The 25,212-nt window shown below is 59.1% G+C and overlaps 1 protein-coding gene across 1 annotated transcript; it reads right to left on the reverse strand.

Moving 5' to 3' along the window:
• Window positions 1–895: 895 nt before the first annotated feature.
• SLA2 (Src like adaptor 2) lies at window positions 896–24,617 on the reverse strand. The gene is made up of 9 exons (XM_062202351.1): window positions 24,142–24,617; window positions 22,698–22,891; window positions 18,808–18,941; window positions 14,575–14,674; window positions 14,227–14,313; window positions 13,603–13,706; window positions 2,085–2,234; window positions 1,324–1,456; window positions 896–1,092 (listed from the first exon to the last, which is right to left on the reverse strand). Exons 3-9 carry the CDS (start codon window positions 18,899–18,901, stop codon window positions 927–929), a joined length of 834 nt encoding a protein of 277 aa, XP_062058335.1. The 5' UTR covers window positions 18,902–18,941; window positions 22,698–22,891; window positions 24,142–24,617; the 3' UTR covers window positions 896–926.
• Window positions 24,618–25,212: the final 595 nt, after the last annotated feature.

Below are 25,212 nucleotides of genomic sequence, written 5' to 3' on the forward strand. Positions count from 1 at the left end.
GAGGAGCCGCCGTTCAGCCTGCCGCACCCCTGGGTCTGGATGAAACATCGCCGTCTTCCTCGGTCTCCCGTCAGGTGTACAGTTTTTAAACTCAGTGGCGTTTCAAGTCTTCTGAAGTCAGGCAGTATGTGCGTGGTCCGTAGCGCAGTACAACAGCGTCTAATAACAGTTTCCATTGTAGAATGTTTTCAGATACTTGAATAAATCAAACCTTTAATTAACGAGACCCTGTTGAGGTGCCTAGTAACGCCTCTCCCGCCCTCCAGATAGCCTCGGGACTCGGAGCAAGCCCTGGGAGCCACCGCCCTACTTCCCCAGGCCCCGTCTGCACGCAGCAGGGAGTCGGGCTGGAGCTGGTGTGCGCTGTGGAGGGAGGGGCTTCCCCCCTTCGGACGCCCCTGCCCAGCGCTGTGGGGTGACTGCCGTGGGCTGGACTCAGAAAGTGTCATTTTTGCATTTGGCCACAAGATGGCAAGGCTAGGGTGACTGTGTGCGGCCAGGTTTGAATGACAAACCACAGAAGGAAGTGGGGATTGAGAGCTGGCACTGTGAGGATGGGGTCAGGTAGAGGCGGCAGCCCAGGATCTGCTGCTGGGGTGAAAGCCATTGGCCCTCAGTGTGCCTTCCTTCTGGGCCGCAGTCAGGCCTGCTAGCGACGGTGTCGGGGAGGGCTTGACCCGGCGGTGGGTTATATTTAGGTGGGGCTGGTGAACGGGCCTCGGCAAGCAGAGGCCGAAAGTGGAGCTGCAGATCCCAGGCCACAGCTGTTTGCCGACCCCAGGGGAAGCCACTCTGCTCGGACTGCGGGTTGCCATGGAGGTGACGGCCCCGGAGGAGGTCGGCAGCTTCCCGAGGCCCGCCCGCCACGGAGCGGAGCGCACAGCCTTACCTCTGGGGGCTCGGTCTGCTTGAGCTGGGTTCGAATTCTACGTGCTGCAGTCTCGGTTCCCCTTTCGCCCTCTGCTGTGGGCCTTGGCGTCGTCCAGGGAGCTGTCTGTCAGGCTCATGTAGGAGCTGAGGGACTCCCGGAGCCCCTCGCTCAGGAGAGACGCCTGGCCGGTGGCAGCCGACCCGTCAGAAAACAGGGCAGAGCTGTGCGGGGCAGAGCCGGTCAGAGCGCCGCCGCCTCATGGGCCTCTGCTCCCAAGCCTCCTGCCAGCAGGGGCACAGGGCGCCCGTTCCCCTCCAGCCTACGGCCCCGGCCCTCAGGACTTCTCCCTGTCCAGGCTGCCCCTCCCTGGCCGCCTCAGGCCCACCCCGCCTTGCACGGTCCCAGGGGCAGGTCCTGCGTCTTCGTTCCTCCCATTCCAGGAGGCCGCCTACCTGTCCAGCTGGTCCCAGTTGAGGGGCGCCCTCTGCACAGTCACAGGGAGGGACCTGTCCCTGCCGGGGCGCGGGCCGGCTCCCTGCAGGACACAGGGCTCCTTGAGGCAGCAGCAGATGTCGTCCGCCAGCTCTGAGGAACAGACCCGGCGCCCTGACGTCGCGGCCCGGCCCTGCCTCAGCCCTGCATCCCTCCCTGGCTGCTTGCAGACGGGGCCGGGGCACGCAGCACGGTCACGGGTGACAGCGCAGGGGCTGGGCCGTCCGATTCTGCGTCGGTTCCCGGGCCCCGGTGGCCCTCGATTCTGGTTAGGAAGGAGCCGTCTCCTGGGAGCACTGTAGCGATCTGCTCTCACGTGGAGCCTCCCCAGACACCCCTGACCGGTGGTCCCGCGAGGGGGCTCCCCCTCTCTGTGCCCCTCACACGTCCCTGCTGGCTGTCCCCTAATGCCTGTGACGGGACAGGCACCCGGAAGTGCCAAGAAGAATTAAGGTACGGAGTTGCCACAGCAACAGCTCCAAATTGCCTCCCACGGAGAGGACTCCGCCTGCCCCGGGGATTTGAAGCCAAACCGGCAGCGGCCGGGAGCCGGCCTGGGCTCGCACCGCTGTTTTGTGGCCTCTCTGCTGGTCTGGGATGAAGAAGGGGCTCCCAGGCCGTGTCTCCTGGCCCAGGGACTGTCTGCATAGTCTCTCTTGGGCAACTTGGCCGCAGGCCCAACTGTCTGTGCCCCCAGCCCCCAGGCAGGGCACAGTCCTACCTGAGTAGTGGTCCACCAGGGCCCGCAGCGAGGGGAAGGTGAGGCGCGGCGAGATGTACAGCCAGCCGTTGTCAAGGCGCTGGATCCTGTAGTGTCTGATCCGGTCCCAGGACGCAGGGCGACTGAGCCGGACGGACAGGGAGTAACAGCCTGAGGAGGGAGGGCCAGGGCAGTGAGGCCAAAGACTGGAGCCGCTGGGCAGAGGGAGGCCTCGCGAGGATGAGGTACAGTCAGCACGGCCCGCGGGCAGGGGCCGGCTCCCTGTGCACGAACAGGAAGTGGTGGCTGTCACTGAACACTGTGGGGCACCAGGGTCGGGGTGGGAAATGGGTGAGCCAGGCCGGGAGGAGCAGCGACTCCCTGCCGTGGGAAAGGGGAAACGAGCGCAGGCCGGTTTGGTGCTTGCCGCTAACCAGGCGGGGTGAGCTTGTGCGGACGTAACCGCAGTCCCACTCGGCACCCCACCTTAGAGACGGCAGAAATACAGCGGCATCGCTTACACAGCGCGGGAGGAGGAGGCGGCCAGGGTGGGAAGCGCCCCTGTGCTCTTCCGTCTGTATACGGGGGCCGGCGCTGTGGCGCAGCAGGTCAAAGCCCCGGCCTGCGGCGCCTGCCCCCGTGTGACAGACCCCGGCTGTGCTCCCTGGCTTCCGCCTGGCCGAGCTCTGGCTGTTGAGGGCATTTAGGGAATGAACCAGCAGATGGAAGCTCTCTCCAATGTTCTTTTTTTAATGATCATACAAAAAATGTTTGGAACTCATGCATGAGTAGGTTTTTTTTCACAACATGAATTTTCAGTTTTTTTTTTTTTTTTAAGGATTTATTTATTTGAAAGGCAGAGTGACAGAGGAGAGGGAGGTCTTCCATCCACTGGTTCCCTCCCCAGTGGCTGAAACCCTGAGCCAGGAGCTCCATCTGGGTCTTCACGCACTTGGACCAGCATCTGCCGCTGGTGTTAGCAGCAAGCTGGATCAGAAGAGGAGCAGCTGGGACTCAGATCAGCACTTGGATATGGGATACGGGCGTCACAGGTGGCAGGTTAACCCGCTGTGCTATGACAGCAGCCCTCGTGCAGTTTAAATATCCTCGTATGTAAAGCATACATACATAGAGACGGGCACCAGAATTTTAAGGAAGTCCCAACCTCCTTTTAGTAACTGACAGAAAAACCCAAAGAGAAAACTTGAATATCCTCAAACAGCTTGTCATAGAACACTGCACCCAAAAGCTATAATATACATTCTTTCAAATGCTCGTGGAATATTCAAGATACACTAGAGATCATAAAAAGTTAAGGACTGTAGCTATTAAATGTATGTTCTGTGGTCCAGGGCTGTGGCGCAGTAGGTTAAGCCACCACGTACAATGCCAGCCCCCCATATGGAAGTGGCTGTTCCAGTCCCGACCACTCCAGGCCAGTGTGCCTGGGAAGGCAGTGGAAGATGGTGCCTACCCCCCTTGGGGGAGACCTGGATGCTGCTCCTGGCTCCTGGTTTCAGCCTGGACCAGCCCCTGCCATTGTGGCCATTTAGGAAGGGAACCAGCAGACAAATCTTTGTCTTCCTCTCAAATTTTGCCTTTCAAATAAATCTTAAAGAAAAAAGGTTCTGTGACTTCAACAGAAATGTTAAAAATTAATAACCAAGAGGCCAGCGCTGTGGTGTAGCGAGTAAAGCCGCCACCTGCAGTGCTGGCATCCCTTATGGGCGCTGGTTCGAGTCCCAGATGCTCCACTTCAATCCAGCTCTCTGCTATGGTCTGGGAAAGCAGTAGAAGATGGCCCAAGTCCTTGGGCCCCTGCACCCACGTGGGAGACCTGGAAGAAGCTCCTGGCTTCAGATTGGCTCAGCTTTAGCCACTGTGGCCATTTGGGGAGTGAACCAGCAGATGGAGGACCCTTCTTTTTGCCTCTCCTTCTCTGTGTAACTCAAATAAATCTTTTTTTAAAAATTAATAACAAAAAGATATCTGGAAAATACTCCAAATACTGGGAACCTCACCCCCATCCAGATATAAAAAAAGAAAAAATTAGACAATATTTTTGACGACTAAATAAAGTGGTACGGACTGCAGTTAAATCAGTGCTTAAAGTTATAGCTTTCAGTACTTAGAATTATGTAATTACTGAAGCTTCTATGTTTAGCTAGAAAGAATAAATGAAATAGAGAAGAATCAATGAACTAAGATGCCGATTCTTTGAAAAGATCAGTAAAAGCAATAAGCCTCAAATGAGGGAGAAAAGCCTCTACCAAGGACGTGGAGGCAGGGGGCTGGAGATCCCACACTCAGGAGGGTAACAGGGAGGAAGGGTGATCAGCACAGCTTCGTATCACTTCAGTTTTTTATAGATTATTTATTTATTTGAAAGTCAGAGTTACAGAGAGAGAGGGGGGGGGGTCTTCCATCTGCTGGGTCACTCCCCAGGTGGCCACAACGGCGGGAGCTGAGCCGACCCAAAGCCAGGAGCCTCTCCCAGGTCTCCCACATGGGTGCAGGTGCCCAAAGACTTGGGCCATCTTCTGTTTTCCCAAGCCATAGAAGAGCTGGGTTGGAAGTGGAGCAGCTGGGACTCAAAATGGCACCCATATGGGATGCAGACACTGCAGGTGGCGCTTTACCCGCTACGCCACAGCGCCGGCCCCTCTGTCCAGTGCTTGGCTCGGCTCCAGCTTCCTGCTATTGCAGACCCTGGGAAGCAGCAGTGATGGCTCAAGTAGTGGTTTCTGCCATCTGTGTGGGAGAACCAGGTTGAATTCTTCGCTCCTGGGTTTCCCCCTGGCCCAGCCCCAACCATTGTGGGTGTTTGGGGAGATCTCTGTATATCATGCTGTCTCTACTTGTCTCTTTGCCTCTAAGTTTTTTGTTTTTGTTTTTGTTTTTGACAGGCAGAGTGGACAGTGAGAGAGAGAGACAGAGAGAAAGGTCTTCCTTTGCCGTTGGTTCACCCTCCAATGGCCGCCGCGGTAGGCGCACTGCGGCCAGCGCACCGCACTGATCCGATGGCAGGAGCCAGGTGCTTCTCCTGGTCTCCCATGGGGTGCAGGGCCCAAGCACTTGGGCCATCCTCCACTGCACTCCCTGGCCACAGCAGAGAGCTGGCCTGGAAGAGGGGCAACCGGGACAGGATCGGTGCCCCGACCCGGACTAGAACCCGGTGTGCCGGCGCCGCAAGGCGGAGGATTAGCCTAGTGAGCCGCGGCGCCGGCTGCCTCTAAGTTTTTAATTAATTTATTTAAGGTCACTTAACTGGGGCTGGCGCTGTGGCATAGTGGGTTAAGCCACCATTGCCGTGCCAGCATCCCATATGTGTGCTGGTTCGAGTCCTGGCTGCTCCACTTCTGATCCAGCTTCCTGCTATTGTGCCTGGGAAAGCAGCAGAGGATGACCCAAGTCCTGGGGCCCCTGCAACCACATGGGAGACCTGGAGGAGGCTCCTGGCTTTGGATTGGCCCAGCTCAGGCCATAGCGGCCATTTGGGGAGTGAACAAGTGGATGGGAGATCTCTCTGCTTTTGTCTCTCTCTAACTGCCTTTCAAAGAAATATATATTTTTTTAAATTACTTGGACTTAAATGCATGAATTTATTTCTAGGCTCTCTTATGTCTGGTAGTCTTTTCTTCCTTTCCTTTAAAAAAAAAAAAGATTTGTAAAGCAAAGTTAGAGAGGGATAGACACGGAATGAGAGATCTTCCACCCTCTGGTTCACTCCTTAAATGGCACAACTGCAGTCACAAATTTCTTCCAGGTCTCCCACGTGGGTGCAGGGCCCCAGCACTCAGGCCATCTTCTGCTTTTTCCCAAGTGCATTAGCAGGGAGCTGGATGCGAAGTGGAACAGCCGGGTCTTGAACTAGAGCCCCCCATGGGATGCCAGTGTCACAGGCAACAGCTTAACATACTAATCACCATGTCCGTCCCATATTAAAAATGATACAAGTATGGGTCTCCCATAAAGGAGACCTGGAAGAAGCTTCTGGCTCCTGGCTTTAGCCTGGCCCAACCTCATCTGTTGTGGCCATCTGGGGAGTGAGCCAGCAGATGGAACATCTGTCTCTCCCGCTCTTTGTAATTCTGATTTTCAAATAAACTTCTCTAGAAAAAAAAAAAAAGTAAAAAAGACATATTAAAAACTTTATTCCAGCTACTTCTACAAAGTTGAAGAAATTGACCAATTCCTTATGAAGATATAAATGATCCAAATTGCTACATGAACTAGAAAATACAAGTAGCCCTATAGCTATAGTGCGGTTGAGTTCATAATTTTAAAACTTCCCACAGGAAAACTCTGAGTCCAGAAGGCTTCCTATCAAACACTGAAAGACGACTTCCAGTTCTGCAGGAACTCTTAGAAAACAGGAAGGAACAGTTCTCAACTCATTGTAAGAGGCCAGCGTTGCGTTGAAGTTAAAACCAGACAAAAGCATTATAAGAAAACCATCAGCTCAGGTCCCTCACATATACAAAGACACAACAGTCCTTAAAGTTATAGCAAAAAAAAAAATTTAAGGTTTAATATTATTTTTATTTTGTAATTGGAGAGGCAGAGGGAGGGAGGGAGCGCAGCATGAGCACTCCCGGCCACTGGTTCCCTCCTCGAATGCTCACAACATCCAGGAGCCAGGACCTCAATCCAGGTCTCCCACACGGTGGCAGGAACCAATGACTTGAGCCATCCCTGCCCCTGGAGAGATAGAAAGGTCTTCCTTTTTGCCGTGGTTCACCCTCCAATGGCTGCTGCGGCCGGCACATCTCGCTGATCCGAAGCCAGGAGCCAGGTGCCTCTCCTGGTCTCCCATGCGGGTGCAGGGCCCAAGGACTTGGGCCATCCTCCACTGCCTTCCCGGGCCATAGCAGAGAGCTGGCCTGGAAGAGGGACAACTGGGATAGAATCCGGCGCCCCAATAGGGACTAGAACCCGGTGTGCCGGCACCACAAGGCGGAGGATTAGCCTGTTAAGCCATGGCGCCAGCCGAGAGAAAGGTCTTATATCCACTGGTTCACTCCCCAATTGGCTGCAACGGCTAGAGCTGCACTGATCCGAAGCCAAGAGCCAGGAGCTTCTTCCGGGTCTCCCACATGGGTGCAGGGGCCCAAGGACTTGGGCCATCTTCTACTGCTTTCCCAGGCATAGCAGGGAGCTGGATCAGAAGTGAAGCAGCACTCGAACCAGTGCCCATATGGGATGTGAGCGCTGTAGGCAGCAGCTTTACCCGCTACACCACAGCACTGTAGGCAGCGGCTTTACCACTGCGCCACAGCGCCGGCCCAGAGATCTTGCTCCTGATCCGTCTCTGTGCCATATAATAAATATTTACACAGTAGAACTGTCTTTAATAAAAGACAATGTGATTGCACCGGTCAAACTCTGTGGAATTTAGAGAAAGCACCTAAAACTAAGAAGTGAGGTTCAAAAGGTGACCCCAAATGTATATACTTGGAGAAGTATGGACTAGGGCCTCCACTGGCAGGGAGACGCACGACTCTCCGCATCACTGCATCTTTAAAAGATCCCCTGGCTAGGGGCCGGCGCTGTGGCGCAGCGGGTTAAAGCCCCGCTGTGTCGCCTGCATCCCTATCCGAGTGCCAGTTTGTGCCCAGCTGCTCTGCTGTTGACCCAGCTCTAATGCACCAGGAAGGCAGGAGATGGCTCAAGATAGCCCAGGTCCCTGCCGCCCACGTGGGAGATCCAGACGGAGTTCCTGGCTCGTGGCCCCAGCCCGGCCCGGCTGTGTGGCCATCTAGGGGATGAACCAGTGCATGGACAATCTGTCTCTTCCAATCTCTGTCACTCTGCCTTTTAAATAAGTAGATTAAAAAAATAAGCATCTCTTCTTGAGCAGTACATCCCTGAAGCAGCTGTGAGGCCGAGAAAGGGTTACATTCCTAGAAGTGGGCCCGGAGGCCAGCCCACCCAGTGGAACTAGCGACCAAGGCTTAGACCCTGTGTGTGGTTCTTCAGCTACCGCCCCCGGCCACTGGCACCGCAGTGGTTAGAATCAGCGTGGCCATGCTGGGCGCCTGGCTGGTGAGCTCGGGGGTGAGAACCAGCCTTGCCGAGCCCACACGGCCCATGTCCCTGCTGTGTGTGTGTTCCCACCAGTCCCAAGCTCCGAGACCTCTCCTCCCCGACCCAGACTGGCCGGGTTCAGCTCCCACACAGAGCCCTGCTGCCCGACGCTCCCTGGCCTACGTCACACTGTCTGACCTCTGATCTGCTACTCCAGCTGTAACAGGGGCCATAACTCCCACCTCACCAGGTCACCACAAGGATTCGGGTGGTGAAGCCAGAGTGTTGGGCATAGTGTGTGGCTCGGAGCCGGTGCCCACAGACCCTGCTCGGGCCTCTGATCCTCTGCTTGTGCCGTCACGTGTGCACCTGCACAGCCCTCACTGCCTTCCTCGCCTGCTCGTGAGCAGCCCCTGCACCGTGAGGCACCAAGCACCCCGTCTGTTACCCCACTCTCAGCCCCACCGCTGTGAAACACAAACCGCGAGTGGCCAGGAGGTGGCTCTAGCTTACCCTCCCGCCATGTTCCCATCTCAGCGAGCAGTGCCACCTCTTACTGGCCCATCACCAAGCCCCAGACACCCGACTTGGCCGTTCCTGTTCCCTTAGTCCCCCCACGGCCAACAGAAAGCCCCATGGTCTCTGCCCAGAACCAGGCCACTTCTGCCTTGCGACAGCTTCCTACTCCCGCCTGGCACGCTCCCCTCGCGGCAGTGCAGGGTCAAGTTCATGCCACTCCCACCCAGAACCCTCTCCCCCAAAGCCCACAGCCCTGGAAAGGCCCTGCACGACCTGACTCCTTGGTCCTGCCGCGGGCTGCGGCCTTGCGCACACATGCTCCCATGAGTCCCAGCGCGCCCGTCCTCTGAACCCTGCTCTGTTCTCCTCGGGGCATGCACCACCCATCAGACACTTTATAACTTGTTCGCTGTCCACCTTGCCAGTAGATAGTGGGCACAGACTTTGCTGTCCATGTGGCTGAGTCGCCAGTGTCCACATCAGTGCCTGGCACGGTCGGCACCGGCGGCACCCACGCTAGAGCTGCTGGCTACAGTCAGTGCCCTGGTGACAGCGTCACTGCTGCCCTCCCACTGCTGTCCGAGAACAGGCGGTGCTGGGATCAATTCGGGAAATCCAGTTGCATCATTTGGGACAGACACATATCGGACAGGTTCTGGACCCTGCCTGGCCCTGGAACCTGGTCTCTGCTGGGTGCCACAGGGGTCACAGAGCCCTGACTGACAGATGGCGTGTCTGGGTGCTGAGGACGGTGCCCAGGCGACTTTGGTTCTGTCCTTGGCCACCTGATGCTAAAACCGGCCTGAGCCCTCCTGCCTGGGGGACGGGCTGCCCCGGCCCTTCTTCCTCTGACGTAGACGTGTTGTCCTCCCTCCGTCACCTATGGGGTAAACAGCCACCAAGCACTTCCTGTGTACCAGACGCGGCCCCAGGCCCAGCCACCGTAGGAACACAGGACTCCAGGGAAATGAGTCCCACAGCCAGGAGTTTAATGGTCTTTGCTACAAGTGCTTAGTTCTGGAATTCTCATCAGACCATGGACCCGGATTTTAAGAAATAAATGTATAGGGGTTGGCATTGCGAGGCAGTGGGCTAAGTCACTGTGGGCAACCCAGCATCCCTTATCAAAGCACAAGTTGGAGTCCTGGCTGCTCTGCTTCCCATCCAGCTCCCTGCTAATGTGCCTGGGAAGGCAGTGGGTGGTGGCCCGAGGACTGGGGCTGCTGTTACCCATGGAGGAGACCCGGCTGGAGTTGAAGGCTCCTAGCTTCAACCTGGCCCAGCCCTGGCTGTTACAGCATTGGGGCGAGACCAGTGGATGGAAATTCTATCTCCTTCTCTAATGCTCTGCCTTTCAAATAAATAGCAAAGGAAAGAAAGAAATTGACTGTAGCTACACAGAGGTCTTTTCAAATTGCCATGAGAACCAAAAGCAAAGAGTGACTGCAGGGCCCTGGGACAAAGGGCAAAAAGCACAAGTTCCTGGATTCCAGAAAGCTCCAGCAGGCTCAGGCAGCCTCACACCTGGGCCTCTGGACTGGGCACCGAGCTTCCCGGGCGTTCTGATGACGGTGTAAGAGGGAGGGGAGAGGGCTGGGAGCCACCATGGGAAGCAGGCCTGGCTTCTCTGTACTCCAAGAGCCGACAGCTCAGGGATGCCAGATACTGCAGGCGCCACCGTCTGCGGCTGGAGGGCAGGACCCACAGCTTAGCGGACCTGACCGGGAGCTGCTCAGCGAGGGGTCCCGGTGACGGCACGGGCAGAGCCCCGGCATGAGCAGGAGCCGCCCCTGCTCATCGGTCCCCTACAGTGCCAAAGCAGAACAGCAGCGCTGGGGGAAGGTGAGCCAGGCGTGCGGTTCCCAACGATGGCACTGGTCCCTGGAGCAGTCCATGACCTCCACCGAGTCTTTGGGGGCCCCTTCATGGATTAAGGCTTCAAGGCCCCCGCCGAGTCAGGCCATGGGCTAGCACCAGGCCCAGGACACAGCCAGGTTTCTGCAGGGGGACTGCAGAGAGATGGCGCCCTCCCCAGACTGAGGGATGTAGGATTTCTCTGTGCTCCACGCCCTTGTAGCAGCCCCTTCCCCAGGGCCCTAAGCCACCCCCTGACCCCTGCAGCAGGGGGTGCTCTGTTTCCACAGCACAAGTCAGAGGCAGGCGCTGGCCTTACTCCATCCCGGCTCCCTGCAGGGGAACTGTTTTCAAACTCAAGAGAACAGAGGGGCCATTCAGCCAGCTTGCAGAAGACAGGTCGGGCCCTGCCCCCAGCAGCCCCATCTCACAGGCCTGGGGTGGGGCCCCACGCCTGCGCTGTGCACGCGTTCCCTGCCACCCTCCTGCAATGTCCTCCAGCCCCTAGAGCTTTGGGGTCAAACTACTACTGACCACAAACCACAGCCTAAATTCGCACACACTTCAAAATAGCTGACCCACACGGCACAAAGCAACCCCAGTCACGTCCTGCGCGTGCGCACACACACACACACACACACACACCGGTTCCCGCGCGGCCCAGGCTGCATGTCACCAACACCCGGGGGCCCCGGGCTCCCCCACCAGTTCGATTGGAGCCTCCACGGCGAGATGCAGCCATGTAGTCCACACAGCTCCCCGCCGACCGCCATGTGTGGCCGAGGGCTAGCCCGGCAGCAGCACCACCTGAGAACTCTTGGAAAATTCCTCAGGCCCCGCAGCAGACCTAGGATCAGCTGTGCGGGGCGCGGGCCCGGCTGTCTAACAGGTCCCCCTGGTGATTCTCACGCGCCCCGGGTTGAGACACACAGGCATCTAACCACTGGCCCAGAGGGCCTATGATTGACAGTGAGAGATCGCCCCAAGTGAGAGCCCCAGGTGAGAGACTGGAAGTGCTGGGAGGGCGGGCGTTGTGGTGCAGGTAAAAGCTGCTACTTCAAGTCTCCACTCCACGTCCAAGCCAGCTTCCTGCCAACGTGCCTGGGATGCAACAGGTGACCCCCCAAGCTCTGGAGTCCCCGCCGTCCGCAGGGGAAACCCAGAGCGAGTTCTTGGCTCTTGGCTCTGGCCTGGCCCAGCCTTGGCTGTTGCTGGCCTTTGGGGAGTGAACCAGGAGAGGGAAGACCTCCGTCACTCTGCCTTTCCAATCAACAAAGTCCCAGGGGAACGCGGGGTCTTCCCTGCCCATGACAAGGCCTGCATTCGGACCTGCTGTTGGCCATGGAGACTTCACTGCCAGTCATCATGGAAACTTCGAGAGCTTCGCTCCCCTGATCTGCCTTCTCCCTCCCTCATCCGATTTCCCTCGCACATGGGGCAGAGCAGCAACAAGGCCAGGTCACTACACTCCTGGGGTTGAACCAGGCCACGGTGGGGTGGGTGGGGGTGGGGCGCCGAGCACAGAGTACTTCCTGCGGCTTCTCATGCTCGCCGGGCCGGCCTGCAGGGCCCTGTCCCCATGTCGGCGCGGCTGCTGTGGTTTCCTGTTTGCAGCCGCTGCACTGGGGCCAGCTCCCCCGCCGCAGCCAGCCCAGGCTGTGAGGACGAGGGTGCCTGAAAGTGAGCAGGAGGGGCTGGGGAGACGGCAGCTCGGGGCGCCCCCAGGCCAAGATTGGAAAGGCAAAGACAAGTTGGAGGTGCCCCAGGAGGGAAACCGAGGTAGAGATCCAAGGACCCTAAGGCTCGACAAAGCTCAGTTAGGCCAGGTGCCAGGAGTCCTGTCCTCACCCTCGGGCGCCCCTTCCCTGGCCTGGCCCTGGCAGTTCCCTCCTGGTTGCCCAGGTGGGCCTCTCTCGGGTATCTGGTCTGAGAGGAATCCTGGCTGGGTTTGAATTCTGGCTTGGGACTTACTAGCTGTGTTTCTCCAGATGTTTTGGCTTCACTAAGCCTCAGTGTTCTCATCTGGAAAATGGGGGCAATGAAAGTATAATCCCCAGAGGGTCGTTAGAGCATTTAAGGGGCGCGCTGAGGCTGCTCAAATCCGCCCATATCCCCCTTCGCCCCTGCTAAACAGAACTCAGGGCCCAGCTCAGATGGAGTCAGGGCCACCCGAGGCCCTGCACCAGGCGTGGGAGGAGCGCCGTGCCCCTCCCCCTCGGGGGTCTCCGCGTCAGTGTTCGTGGACAGGTGAGGAGCAGGGCGAGGACTTCTGATGGTTTCCCAGCTGAACTGGCTGCGGACCCAGGATACAAAGACCCCGTCAGCATGCTCACGTCCTGTGTCGGAGGCCGGGCGGGGGCCTGGGACTGCGTGGTAACAAGTCCCAGCTGCCAAGGTGCAGGCCGAGCCTGGACCCCGGCTGTGGGCTGCCCACACCCACTTTGAGGAGTGTAGGTGACCGCGGATGAGCTCTTGCGGCGGAAGCGAGGGGGTCCGCCCCAGCTCCAAGGCCAGGTTCTCTGGTCCTGCACCCCCCACCCCCACCCAAGCAGAGGGACAAACCCTGGCATTAGTGCAAATCTCAAACACTGCTGTTTCCAAAAGTGTGTGCCATGGAACTCCGGCCGCAGTGACCAGGGAGCTCTGAGAGCCAGGACCGTGTCCACCCCCCACCCCACAGATGCCCGGGCCGCCGTAGTTCCCTCCCCACGGCGTAGGGGTTGAGCAGCCCCTGCTGAACGCACCCCGGGCTGCGTGGGGAAGTCTCCGCACTCCCCGGGGCTCGGCTCCGACACGTCCCGCGCCGGCGCGACCACGGCCTTCCCCGGAGAGGCACAGGGCTCTCCCCACAGAGCACACGTGGAGTCACCGGACCGCAGCGCCTCGCTCCCCCTGAACACCCCCGGCACAACTGCGCCTCTGCGGGGGCCCAGCGCCAGCTTCCCAGTCCCCGGCTCTGCCTCGAGGGCTGCTCCGGCCCCTGCTGGTCCACGCTGCTGAGCCTCACCGCCTGGGCCCCCATGGAGACGCCTCCTGACTACCGCGCAGCCACTCCTCCACACAGTCCCCCTGTCCCCTCCAGCACAGGCTGGGCCGAGCGCCGACACAGGAGGCCCTCCCCCCAGCCCCGCTCACCCACCTCTCCTGGTCTGGCTCTCCCGGATGAGGAAGGCCCCGCCAGCGTTCCCAGGCAGCAGCAGCAGCTCCTCAGCCTGCTCCCGGCTCAGGCCCTCATACAGCCAGCTGGGGGGAAGGCACAGGGGTCAGCACCTCACTGGGACCCTCTGCCTCTGTGTGACCCTGCAAGGCCCCCTCTCCCTTCCCTTCCTCTCTGGGCCCCAAGGTCTCTCTGCACCACGGAGAGCTGGGCTTGGGGCCTGAGGACTTCTCCAGCCTCGTGCTCTGGGTCTGGACCCCAAGGGTCAGCATTCTCTGCCCGCAGAACCCACTCCTGAGGGGCCTGGGGGTGCCCGGGGAGGGACCTGGACTCTCCCATCACGGCTCCGTCCCCCTGTAGCCTGGTTCCCAAGCTTTCGCCTTTCCAAGAATCCCCCCCCCCCCCCGGTCCGTTTCCTGGCCTCGGGCCTTGTTCACAGGCTGCCCCGGCCCCTACACATCCCTCCCAGTGTTCTCTAACACCCCGACCTCGGCAGGGACCTTCCCTGACCCCTCCCGCTGACCCAGCAGGAACAGGTTTTCAGCTGCTGCGCCTGGGAACAGGGTGAGGGTGCTCCCTGGAGGCCAGGCTGGGCTGGGCACTCACCCGTGGGAGACTCTGGCCGCGTGGACGCTGGGGATGCAGTACTCCCGGCCCGAGGCTTCTGACAGCACTGTCCACCAGTCTCCATCCCTGCACAGAGAAAGCAGAGGGCCCCGGGACCTGGACACGGACCGCCACGGGCTGGATCCTGTAGCCCCCGGGCCCGCGGTTTCCCAGGCTCCCTCGCACATCCCAGGGTCCGGGATGTGACAGGTGGGTGTGATCCAAGCAAGGTGCCCCTACCCTCCTGCTTCTCCCCCTGGGTGTGTCAAGGGTGAGCGCTCCGCCTGCCTCGCCCTTTTCTGATTGGAGCAGGAGCGAAGCTGAGGGCAGCCCGGGGCACGGACTTACTCGGAGACGATGGTCAGCGGCTCCCCCAGTCGCAGGGACAGCTCGGCCTGCCTGCCTGCCGGGAAGCTGCCCAGGGCCACAGCTGCGGCCTTGCTCTTCTCTAGACGGAGGGGACAGAAAGTTACCCTCGTTAGGAGGAAAGTTCCTTAGGCCCACTGAATTCAGAGTGTACGTACGAGAAGCAGAGCACAGTAACACAAGCCGTGACCAGGGCAGCTCCCAGGACAAGAGCAGGCCCCGAGAGACGCATGTCACTGAGGGTGTTATAGGAAAACAGACGTGCAGCATAGAAAGTTTAATTGGCTACCGTCTAGTCAATCAACCAGTCAGCTGGTTACAGCTTAACTAACTGATTGTTTACCGCTTAATCGGTTAACTGGTCACAGCCTTTTCTGCAATCAAAGTTCGCTTACTGTGGCTGAACTGTATATTGGTTTTGTCTGTTGAGCTTGGCATTGAGTCCAAATCCATGGGCTTCTCCAGAATCTAATTTAGGACTGGGCCGGCCCGCCCTCAAGATGTGAGGGCTCCAGCCTACGTCTCTTCCCATCACCCGCCTTCCCTGAAATCCGAAGCTCTCCCAGGGGGCTCTGCAGGCCCCGGGGGTGCTCAGCCAGGTCTTGAGATCCCCACAGAGGCCTCTCAAGTTCACATGGCAACAGGCAAAGGATCCTTGGCAAGAGCCCCTTGCAGAATTTTTGATAAAGGTTTTTTGCTGCTCCAAAAACAAAGCCAAGGGGCAGGCGTTGCCACTCGGGCCGCCCACGTCCTGTCCTGCCCGCGTTCCAGTGCCGACTCCGCTCTGACTCCAGCTTCCTGCTAACGCACACCCTGGGAGGCAGCGGGCGGGAGACCCACACTGCGTTCCCCTGACTTTGCCCTGGGCCAGCCCTGCTTGTGCTGGCTCCCAAAGGATGCAAGATCTCTCCCTGCCTCTAAAAGAAATGAAATTTTAAAAATTAATATTTAAAAAAAAAAAATCTCAGAACCTACAGCTCTAAGCATCAGTGTGGAGCTGAGCTTCTGGAAGGTGCTGATGGGGTGGGTGCTGAGGTCGGCTCTGAGGGCTGGGGAACTCGGGAAAGACCAGCACCTGGGGGTGTTGCCGTGGGCACGGAAGGAGCACGAGGCCTCCCTCGCACCTCTCCCCTCACTTCCTTGTCGTGCCCAGTGGGAACTGCACCCCCTGCCTCTCTGCTTCCTGGAGGGGACCCCGACAGCATGGGTTTGTAACTCCAGAGTGCTGTGCCTTTCCCATGGCCTTTGTCCATGGCAGCAGGTGGAGAAGAGGGGCCACCCACAGGCCCATGGTTAAGACCTGGCCCAGTGCAGGGGTCCACAGGTATGGGTGGCCCAGCCAAGTGTCCCTGTCCTCCCTGCCACCACTCGCGGAGCACCTGCTGTGTCAGCCCTGCAGGCGAGCTCTGGGCAGCAGCTGACTCGGCCTCACGTCTAGAGCGAGGTGGGGCGTCTAGGCGGACCTGCAGCTCCCACGGGGGCACTCAGCAGGGCATCGAGTGCTTACCCCGCACCGCATCTCGGGCCTGGGCGGGGACACTGGGGCTGGACAGCAGCATGCTTGTCAGCAAGGACACAGACTCCTTGGTCCCCGGCGGGCCGAGGTTCAGAGCAGGAGGTGGAGACGTCTGGCTGGGGTCGCAGAATCCGAGGGAGACAAAGCCCCTGGCTACACGGAGAAGTGTCCTGAGCATGTGGGGGCTGCGAGGCGGGGCGTTGGGTGCACAGGGCTGGGTCAGCACAGGCCTTGCATCCCCGGCCCACCTCAGCACTCGGCCCCAGCATCCTCTGCCTGTGGGGCCCTGGTGCACGCCCCTTCTGCCCTCCTTACCCGCTCTGCACGGGTCTTTGAAAAACAGGCTCGCTAGCAGGTGAATGCGGGTAGCTCTGAGCAGCGGTCAAGGGCAGCGAGAAAGCAATCGGGTATCAGCCACTCCGGGGCTCCACAAGTTTGGGGAGGGGAGCAGCCAGACACAGACCCAGGTTGCGGCTGAAGGGCCTCTCCGGAAAGAGCGAGCCCCGCTCTGGAAGCACACCGCTTCCTACACATCCTCCCAGGCCCTCGTGGAGACCCCCCGGGGAACCCAGGCTGGAGCTCCTCGGAGCCCAGGAGCCTCTTCTGAGCCAGGACAGCCCACGGTGCAGGGGGAGGCCGGAGACTCAGTAGCCGATTCTGGGATAATGTGGAGCACAGCGGGCTGCAAGGGCCCCTCCCCTCCCCGCAGTCCTGGCCCTGCACCTGCACCCCAAGAGGGCAAATGCCATTGGCTGCTCCCTGCCTGGCCTGGGCTGGAGCGCCGCTTCCGTGGGGAAGTCCTCCGAGTCCCTCCTCACAGTCACGCAGCTCTAACACTGCTGTCATTCATCAGCGCTTGAACGCCTGTCTCGGCGGCTCCCTATGAGGGCAGGCACGGTGCCTATCCTGCCCACCGCCGCGTCCCCACGTCCCTCCCAATGGCCTGGCATGTGGTAGAGCCTCAGCGGATCTCAGAGGGGTGCAAGCCTGACGGACAAACGGCCCCGGGAGAGGATGCCCAAGCCTCCCTCTCCCACGGGGGCAGACCTGCAGAGAGAGGCCCAGCCTGCCCTGGAGACCTGAGGGAGGGAGGGAGGGAGGGAAGGGTACAGTACGGCTGCCAGAGGAAACTGGGGTGGGGGGGCTGTGGTTTCCAGGGCCCTTCCTGCAGGCCCCTTGCTGCAGCTGCCTCCCAGCCACAGTGCCCCGCGGGGCCCAGGGAGGCAGGTACTGGGGGGAGGAGGATGGGGGGTCCTGCCCTGAGGAGAGGGCAGGAAGCCACGGCAGGAGGGGAGGCCGCGGGGTAGGGGGGAAGGAATGTTCAAGTGGAGCAGCCCCCGCCCAGACAGGGATGTCCAGGCGGCTCGGTCCTGCCTCCTGCAGTTGGGCTTGGAGCCGAGGGACCTGGTTATCGGTTCATCTTACAGGTCCCTGCGGCAAGGCCACAGTACCCAGATAGCCGGCCACCAGGCCAGCTGTGTTACAGTCGGAGGCTGGAGACACAGGCCCCTCCCCGATCTGCTGCAGGCCCAAATAAGGGGAGACTGAGATCCTGGGAGCAAGGGGACTCGGCTCGCAGCCGGCCCCACGGGCACCAGTTCCTGGGCTGGACCCCTCCCTCTGGCCACACCCCCTGCCCCTCGCTTCTGTCTCTGGAAAACCCCAAGACCTGAGCTGATGAGATTTGAGAAAAGATTTGTGTGCTGTTTTGAGGAACAAGAAAGAGACCTAGGGCCATAGATTTTTCATCAAGATATTAGAACTTCCTAAGATACATTGATCGTCCACGTGTCCTAATTTATTTATCTATTGTTATTATTTTTAAGCCAGGACTAAGAAAATCATGATTGTCAGCTCAGCCAATGCACCGCCCACTGTTCACAGCACCTTAGGTCCAGCAGAACTTTCTAGGTGACGGAAATGTTCTAGAATTCGGTGCTGTCCAGTGAGGTAGCCATGAGCTATGTGCAGCCACTGAGCACTCAAACCATGGCTAACGGGACTGAGATAGTTTTTTTTTTCTAATTTAAATTTATTTCAGAAAAATTTACTCATTTGAAAGAGCAACACAGAGAGGAAGCGGGAGAGATTTTCCATCCTCTGGTTCACTCCTCAAATGGCCACAACAGCCAGTGCTGGACCAAGCTGAAGCCAGGAGTCCAGAACTCTATCCAGGTCTCCCATGTGGGTGGCGGGCACCCAAGTACTCGGGCCATCTTCAGCTGCCTTCCCAGGCACGTTAGCAGGGAGCTGGATTGGAAGCGGAGAAGCTGGGACTCGAACCGGTGCCCAGAAGGGGTGCCCGCATCACAAGCAGCACTTCAGGCCACTGTGTCACAGCACCGCCCCGCCGCACGTGGCTCATGGCTACTGCAATGGCTCGTGCAGCCCTGGAGAGCTGCACAGGTGCGGCCGGCAGGCTCAGCCTATGAGCTGAGGAGGGAGTAGCAAGCCCTCCTGGGTAACTGCTCCAGTCAGTGCCTGCGCCTCTCTCTCCCGCTTCCTCATTGCCCTGCTTGTGAAATGTCTCCCTGCTGCCACAGGCCCCACAGAGCAGGGCCCCTTGCCTGTGTGGGTGGGAAGGGGCTGGTATACAGCAGGCGCTCGGTGAGTGGTCAGGAAGGCTTACAGTAAAGCGTGGGACTGTGCAGCCTTGCGGGGCCCAGGGAGGGCCTGGCTGCCCCAGCCCCGCGGCCTACCTGCTTGCAGGGCCACAGGGTCTCGGCCTTGGGCAGAGGGGTCCGAGCTTGGACTTGGCAGCGTTTTCCCTCTGCTGGGCAGACTTCCCATCATTCCGCAGCAGAGCGCTCAGAGGCACGTCACCGGGAGGAATCTGAAAGAGATGCTGCGATGGGGACGCACGCACGGCCCCGCTGAGCCTGGATGCCCGCCGCCCCGGCTCGGCGCAGCTGCTCTGCCTGGCGGAGGGGGTGACGCCCATCCTGAGGCCCACGCGCCAGCCGCTCCACCAGGTCCTGGGGCCTCCTGCCCCACGGGTGAGCTTCTCTGTGGCCGGCTCCATTCTTCGCTTGTATCCCCGGAGCGCGTGCCCTTTCCTCTCCCTCGGGCCTGTCTGGAGCCCACTGGCGGCTCCCTTGAATTCCTGTGGCTCCCTTGGAACCTTTTCCCTGGCCTGGGCCCGGGCTCTGCCCCTGCGTGGCAGGGGGCAGAAACAGGACAGTGAGCTCACTCTCCCCCCAGCACACCAGGACCCTAGGCTAGGGACAGAGGTGGGCAAGGGGGACCTGAGGGGTCTCGGGAGCTGGTGTCACAAGCAAAGGTGACCCTGAGCCGTCACAGGGCACGGTACAGTGGCTGGGAGGTTGTAGGTCAGGGGGCCTGGCTGTCACGACTCTCCCCTTCTCCGTGCCTCCTTTTCCTCATCTGAAAAATGGGGATAACAGCACCCAACATACGGCCCGAGAGATAAGGCCATGAAGAGCCGGCCGCGGGGCCAACACTTCCTCTCTCCAGTCTCGAACGACACTCCAGCAGAGGTCTCTCCGGGGGCGTGGGGGGGCTCCCTTCCCTCTCGTTCCCTGCTGTGTTCCTCTGCAAGTTTTAGTTATTCATTGATTAGAGTGCTTATTTGTTTACAAGTTTTTAACAATTATGTTTATTTGTAAGGCAGAGAGACAGAAATTTTCCACTCGCTGGTTCACTCCTCAGATGTCTGCAATACCTAGGTTGGGCCGGGCCAAAGCCAGGAGCCGGGAACTCGGCCTGGGTCGCCCGTGTGGCCGGAGGGGCCCAAGCCTCCCCAGGTGCACATGAGTGGGAAGCTGGACTCGGAGGTGGAGCTGGGGCTTGAACCTCTGCACTTCGCCATGGGGCGGACTTAACCACTGCGCCCAGTGCTGGCCCTTGCTTCTTTAACCCCTTACTATCCCGCAGTGTCAGGAGGAGGAGAGCAGCTGCTTTCCCATTTCCTCAGGCCCTGGCGAGGCACACAGAGGCACTGAACACACTCACCCAGTGGGCAGAAGCCACGATTAGGTCTGGGACAAGTATCTTAGATCAGTTCAAATTCCCAGGTTTCTAGGGTGGTACCGACTTTTCTAAACACTAGTGTGGGGAGAGGGAAGGGTGCATTCTGTGTTTCTTTTTATTTATTTATTTTTTGGACAGGCAGAGTGGATAGTGAGAGAGAGACAGAGAGAAAAGTCTTCCTTTTTGCCGTTGGTTCACCCTCCAATGGCCGCTGCGGCCTGTGCATCGTGCTGATCTGAAGCCAGGAGCCAGGTGCTTCTCCTGGTCTCCCATGCGGGTGCAGGGCCCAAGCACTTGGGCCATGCTCCACTGCCTTCCCGGGCCACAGCAGAGAGCTGGCCTGGAAGAGGGGCAACCAGGATAGAATCCGGCACCCCGACCGGGACTAGAACCCGGTGTGCCGGCGCTGCAAAGCGGAGGATTAGCCTGTTAAGCCATGGCGCCGGCCTATTTTATTTATTTTTTAAAAGATATTATTTGAGAGGTAGAGTTACAGAGAGAAGGAGAGACAGACAGAAAGGTCTTCCATCCGCTGGCTCACTCCCCAAATGGCCACATCAGCCGGCACTGGGCCAATCCAAAGCCAGGAGCCAGGAGCTTCCTCTGGGTCTCCCACACAGGTGCAGGGGCCCAAGGACTTGGGCCATCTTCTACTGCTTTCCCAGGCCATAGCAGAGAGTGGGATCAGAAGTGGAGCATCTGGGACTCGAACTGGCGCCCAAATGGGATGCTAGCGCCAAGGACGGAGGCTTAGCCCACTACGCCACAGCACCAGCCCCATTTTTTATTTGTATATTTTTTAAAGGAAGAGCAACAGCGAGAGCAAGAGAGCGAGAGAGCGAGAGAGAGAGAAAGAGAGATCTTCTATCTGCTGTTTGACCCCTGAAATGGGCACGATGGCCAGAGCTGTGCCAGGCTGAAGCCAGGGGCCAGGAGCCTCCTCCGGGTCTTCCCATACAGGTGCAGGGGCCCAAGCACTTGGGGCTATCTTCTGCTGATTTCCCAGGCTCATTAGCAGGGAGCTGGATTGGAAGTGGAGCAGCCAGGACTGGAATCAGCACCCATATGGGATGCCGGTGCTGCAGGAGGCAGCTTTACCTGCTATGCCACGGCTCCAACCAAATGTTCTGCATTTTTTAATTATCCCAGTTTGGTTCGATTCACCCAGTGTTCTCTGAGGTGCTGCTCTGGGCCAGGTACCAGCCAATGCTGGAGCCCAGGAGGGAGCAGCTCACCAAAGGAGCTGGCAACACAGTGGGCCCCTCCCCTGCCTTTGACCCCACACTGCTGGGATGAGAGCTCTGGTGGTGTTATCACAGAGTGCCTTCCATGGCCTCTGGGGCCAGAACTGTCTGCGTAGGTCCTGTCTTAGGGGCCATCATTGAGGTAGAGTGGGTTAAGCCACCACCTGCAATGCTGGCATCCCATGTGGGCATTGGTTTGAGTCCCAACTACTCCTCTTTCCACCCATCTCCCTGCTAATGCACCTGGGAAAGCAGCAGAAGATGCCCAACTGGTTGGGCCCTGGCCACCCCATGTGGGAGACCTGAATGGAGTTCCAGGCTCCTGGCTTAGGCCTGGTCCAGCTCTGTGACCATTTTGGGCAGTGAACCAGAGAATGAAAGATCTATCTGTCTCTCCCTCTCTCTCTCTGCAACTCAGCCTTTCAAAATACATAAAATAAATCTTTTAAGAAGGGGGGCACGGCTTTGGTGCAGGCTAGAGCCGGAGGCCACAGGGAGGGACCACCTGTGTGGGTCATTCAGACTCACCGGGCTCAGCTGTGCGCCTCGCAGCTGCGGCTCAGGGACGGCCGTCCCCACGCGAAGGGTGCCGGGGTGACGAGAGGGGCTCGGCTCAGAGGGTGTAAGGCTCAGCTTCCTTTCCCTCCTCCAGCAAGACCACAGCCCTCAACGCAACCAACCAGAGACTTCCCGCTGCAGGCGGAGGGGGATGGGCCCAGGGCCACCCGAAGCCGCCCTGGATCCTGCCGCTCCCCTCCCCTGCTCCACTCACAGCCAGGGAGCTCCCGGGGGCCAGGAGCAGGCACTGCTGTGGGCCGGCCTGCTGGAGGTACTGGCTCATCTCTAGGCACACGAGCATCTGGGCGGGCCTGCCATGTGCTAGGCCCTTTCTAGGGGACCCGGGCCCGTGGGTGGAAGGAGAGAATGAGCAAGAGGCCACCGAGACCTGCACCCCAGCCCCGTTTCAGATCCCAGGGCGGAGGCCCCGGTGCTCACACGCTGTGAGTGGTGAGGGCAGTGCTGGGACCAGGGGCCCCGGCTTTCACATTGCTTTTGTGAATCTGGGCTGAGCTGAAGGAAGATCTCGCCCATCTGGGAGGAACTGTGGACTCTGCAGCTGGACGAGGTCCAGGGACCCAGAGCCCTCGTGCTCACTGTGGCCCAGAGAGGGGCCTAGGGTCACACAGCGCATCGCAGGAACCAAGACGGGGCTAGAAGGAGCAGGGAGGAGACCCAGGTTCCTTCCGAGTCGTCTTTAACAGCCTCGGCAGAGCTCCTGTCCCTTCTCTGTGAGCTTCTCTCCCAGCTGCGAGAAGAGCCCACTCCCCCCCTTCCTCACCTGCCCGCGTACTTACCGCTCTCTCGTCATCAGAGGCTCCGAGGGGCTCAGCCGAGACGCAAGCTTCGGCTGGACGGATCTGGGCTCAGGAAGGTCCTCAGGAAGACTGCCCACGTCCTGGGTCCTAGGACACCCCGCACCCTCGGGGCCTGGGAAGATCTTCAGGGAATGGGCAGCTCAGCATCTGCCTGTGGTCAGCAGGTGGCCCACCTGGGACAGGCAGGAGCCCTGTGCTGCTTCGGGATTCAGCCAGGCAGCCTTCCCGGGCACAGCTGGGCCAGGAGAGGAGCCCGGCGCAGGACTGGAGGCCCGGCTCCCATCTGTCTGCACCCTCTGTAGCTCACAACCACTCATTTCCTCTGACGGCATCGCACACCATCGAGGCCACCTTCCCCGAGTTCCTGTTTCTGGGGAGCAGCTGCCTCGTCACGATCCTGGAGTTGGAGTGTTTTTTTCTCTGGTTTTGTGACTTGGTCTTGTCTCAGGAACCCAGAACCGAGGTAAGCGAGCAGGACTTTCTCATGTTGGCCTGACCATGAACGATCACGGGGAGAGGGAGGGGGTAGCTTAATTCTAGTAACTTCTGGGATCCTCCCACGCCTTCCGAATCCAAACTGCTGCACTGGGAGCCTAGGAGTCCTTCGACTCACTGCCTCCCCAACTTTTCAGCAATCACCCGGGATCTTGTTAAACTGCAGGCTTGATGCAGCAGGCAGGGGTGGGGTTCAAGTTTATGCTTTTAAATTTTTTTTTTTTTTAACTTTGGGAGGCAGAGAGAGATCTTCCATCTGTTGTTTCAGTGCCCAAATGCCTGCAACAGCTGGGAGCCAGGCCAGGCCAAAGCCAGGTGGGTGTCCCACGTGGGTGGCAGGGACAGACTCCAGTACTTGAGCCGGCATCTGCTGCCTCCCAGTGGGCACGCTAGCAGGAAGCTGGATCAGGCACTGCTGCAGGATGTCAGTGCAGTCCTACCACTGCACCCGACACCGGCCCCAAGGAGTCCTCATTTACACCAAGCTCCCAGGCGGGGGCCACGCTCTGCACAGCAGGACCGGACATCAGTCCATGAGCCCCACCAGCAGCCACAGCAGCGTCTGGGACTTTGCGACTCACTTCTGAGGCCTCATCCATCTCAGGTCTGCCCTCAGCCTCGGGAGTGGGGTCGGCTCTGGTTTCACAAGCACTGCAGGTGATTCTGACGCCTGCCCAAGCTGGCCAATCACTGACCCAGGATGCAGAATCAGTGGGCACACTGGCCTTCCAGCCTCGTGCCGCCCTCCACTAGAGCCCGGTTCTTCAGCACACAATGGCCTGTTGCGCTGTAATGGCTCCTGGGGAAGGCTGGTTTGCTAGGTAACTGTGCAGGCACTTGGCGCGGAGGCACGCCCTCTGTAAGGAAGTCCACCCAGGCTGTGGGCGGGAACTGAGCAGGGGACCTCCGCCCATCACACCCATTTTACCTGACAGGCAGACTGAGCCCCGAGGGGAACAAGGCAGGAAGAGGACAGAGCAGCTCTGATTGCTTCTCACAAGAGTTTCCTCACACAGCTCTCCTATTCCATTTAGGGGAACACCTAGGAATTCAAGTTCACATTCTAGATCAGCCTCAGAGCTACAAGAAACAAACAGGTCTTCCTCCTTGGTGCCCATCTGGAGCTCCCAAAACCCTTGTAGCTCCATAGCCAGCAGGACTATAGCCGGTGTCTTTTGCTGTAATATTTTGTTTTTGACCCCAATTCTTGACCCACAGCTTCTACATCCTTAGGAATTCCTGGCTGGTGGGAGCAGCTTTTGTCCTAATCAGGCAGCTCTTGGTGGGTTCCTGGCTGGGAGCTGCTCACAGAAAGACCAAGCAACGGCCAGAGGCTTGGAACTGGGACTGGTGTTGCAGCACTGTGGCCTAAGCCAGTTTCAGTCCTGGCTGCTCCACTTCTGACCCAATTCCCTGCTAATGTGCCTGGGAAGGCAAAAAAACAAAAACAAAAACAAACAACAACAACAACAACAACAAAGCAAAACCAAAACACCCAAAGTTCCCCAGGGAGCTGGAGCAGAAGTGGAGCAGCGGGAACTCGAGCCGGCGCCCATGAGATGCTGGGCTCACAGGCGGCAGCTTACGAGGAAGAAAGGAAGTGTGAACAGAGGAGGAAGGCGTGAGGGAGGCAGGACCAGCTGGGTAGCGTCCTGGGGCCTGGCTCCAGGCACGGGCTGAGGAGGGAGAGCAGGGACCACCATGCTGAGTGTGGCTGGAAGGGCTGCCGGAACGTGCGTGTACGAGTGACAGCGGCCATCACGGCAACTCCTGCCTCCAGGCTGTGGGGCCCAGCGTGGCCACCTATCTGCTCATGGGCACGTGACTCCTCTCCCCACGTGGCCCTGGCCGTGGCATCCGGCCCATCCCTCGCCCAGTAGCCTGCCTGTGCTTCCGGCGGGCAGCCCCTGGTCTCCTGCGGTTCTTGACACTGCAGACTGGGGACTGGTCTGACTGACAGGCAGCTGCAGACTGTCACCGAGTGAGGCCGGCGGTCAGA

Source organism: Lepus europaeus, chromosome 10 (genome assembly GCF_033115175.1).
Source record: "Lepus europaeus isolate LE1 chromosome 10, mLepTim1.pri, whole genome shotgun sequence".
In the NCBI taxonomy this organism is placed as follows: Eukaryota; Metazoa; Chordata; class Mammalia; order Lagomorpha; family Leporidae; genus Lepus; species Lepus europaeus.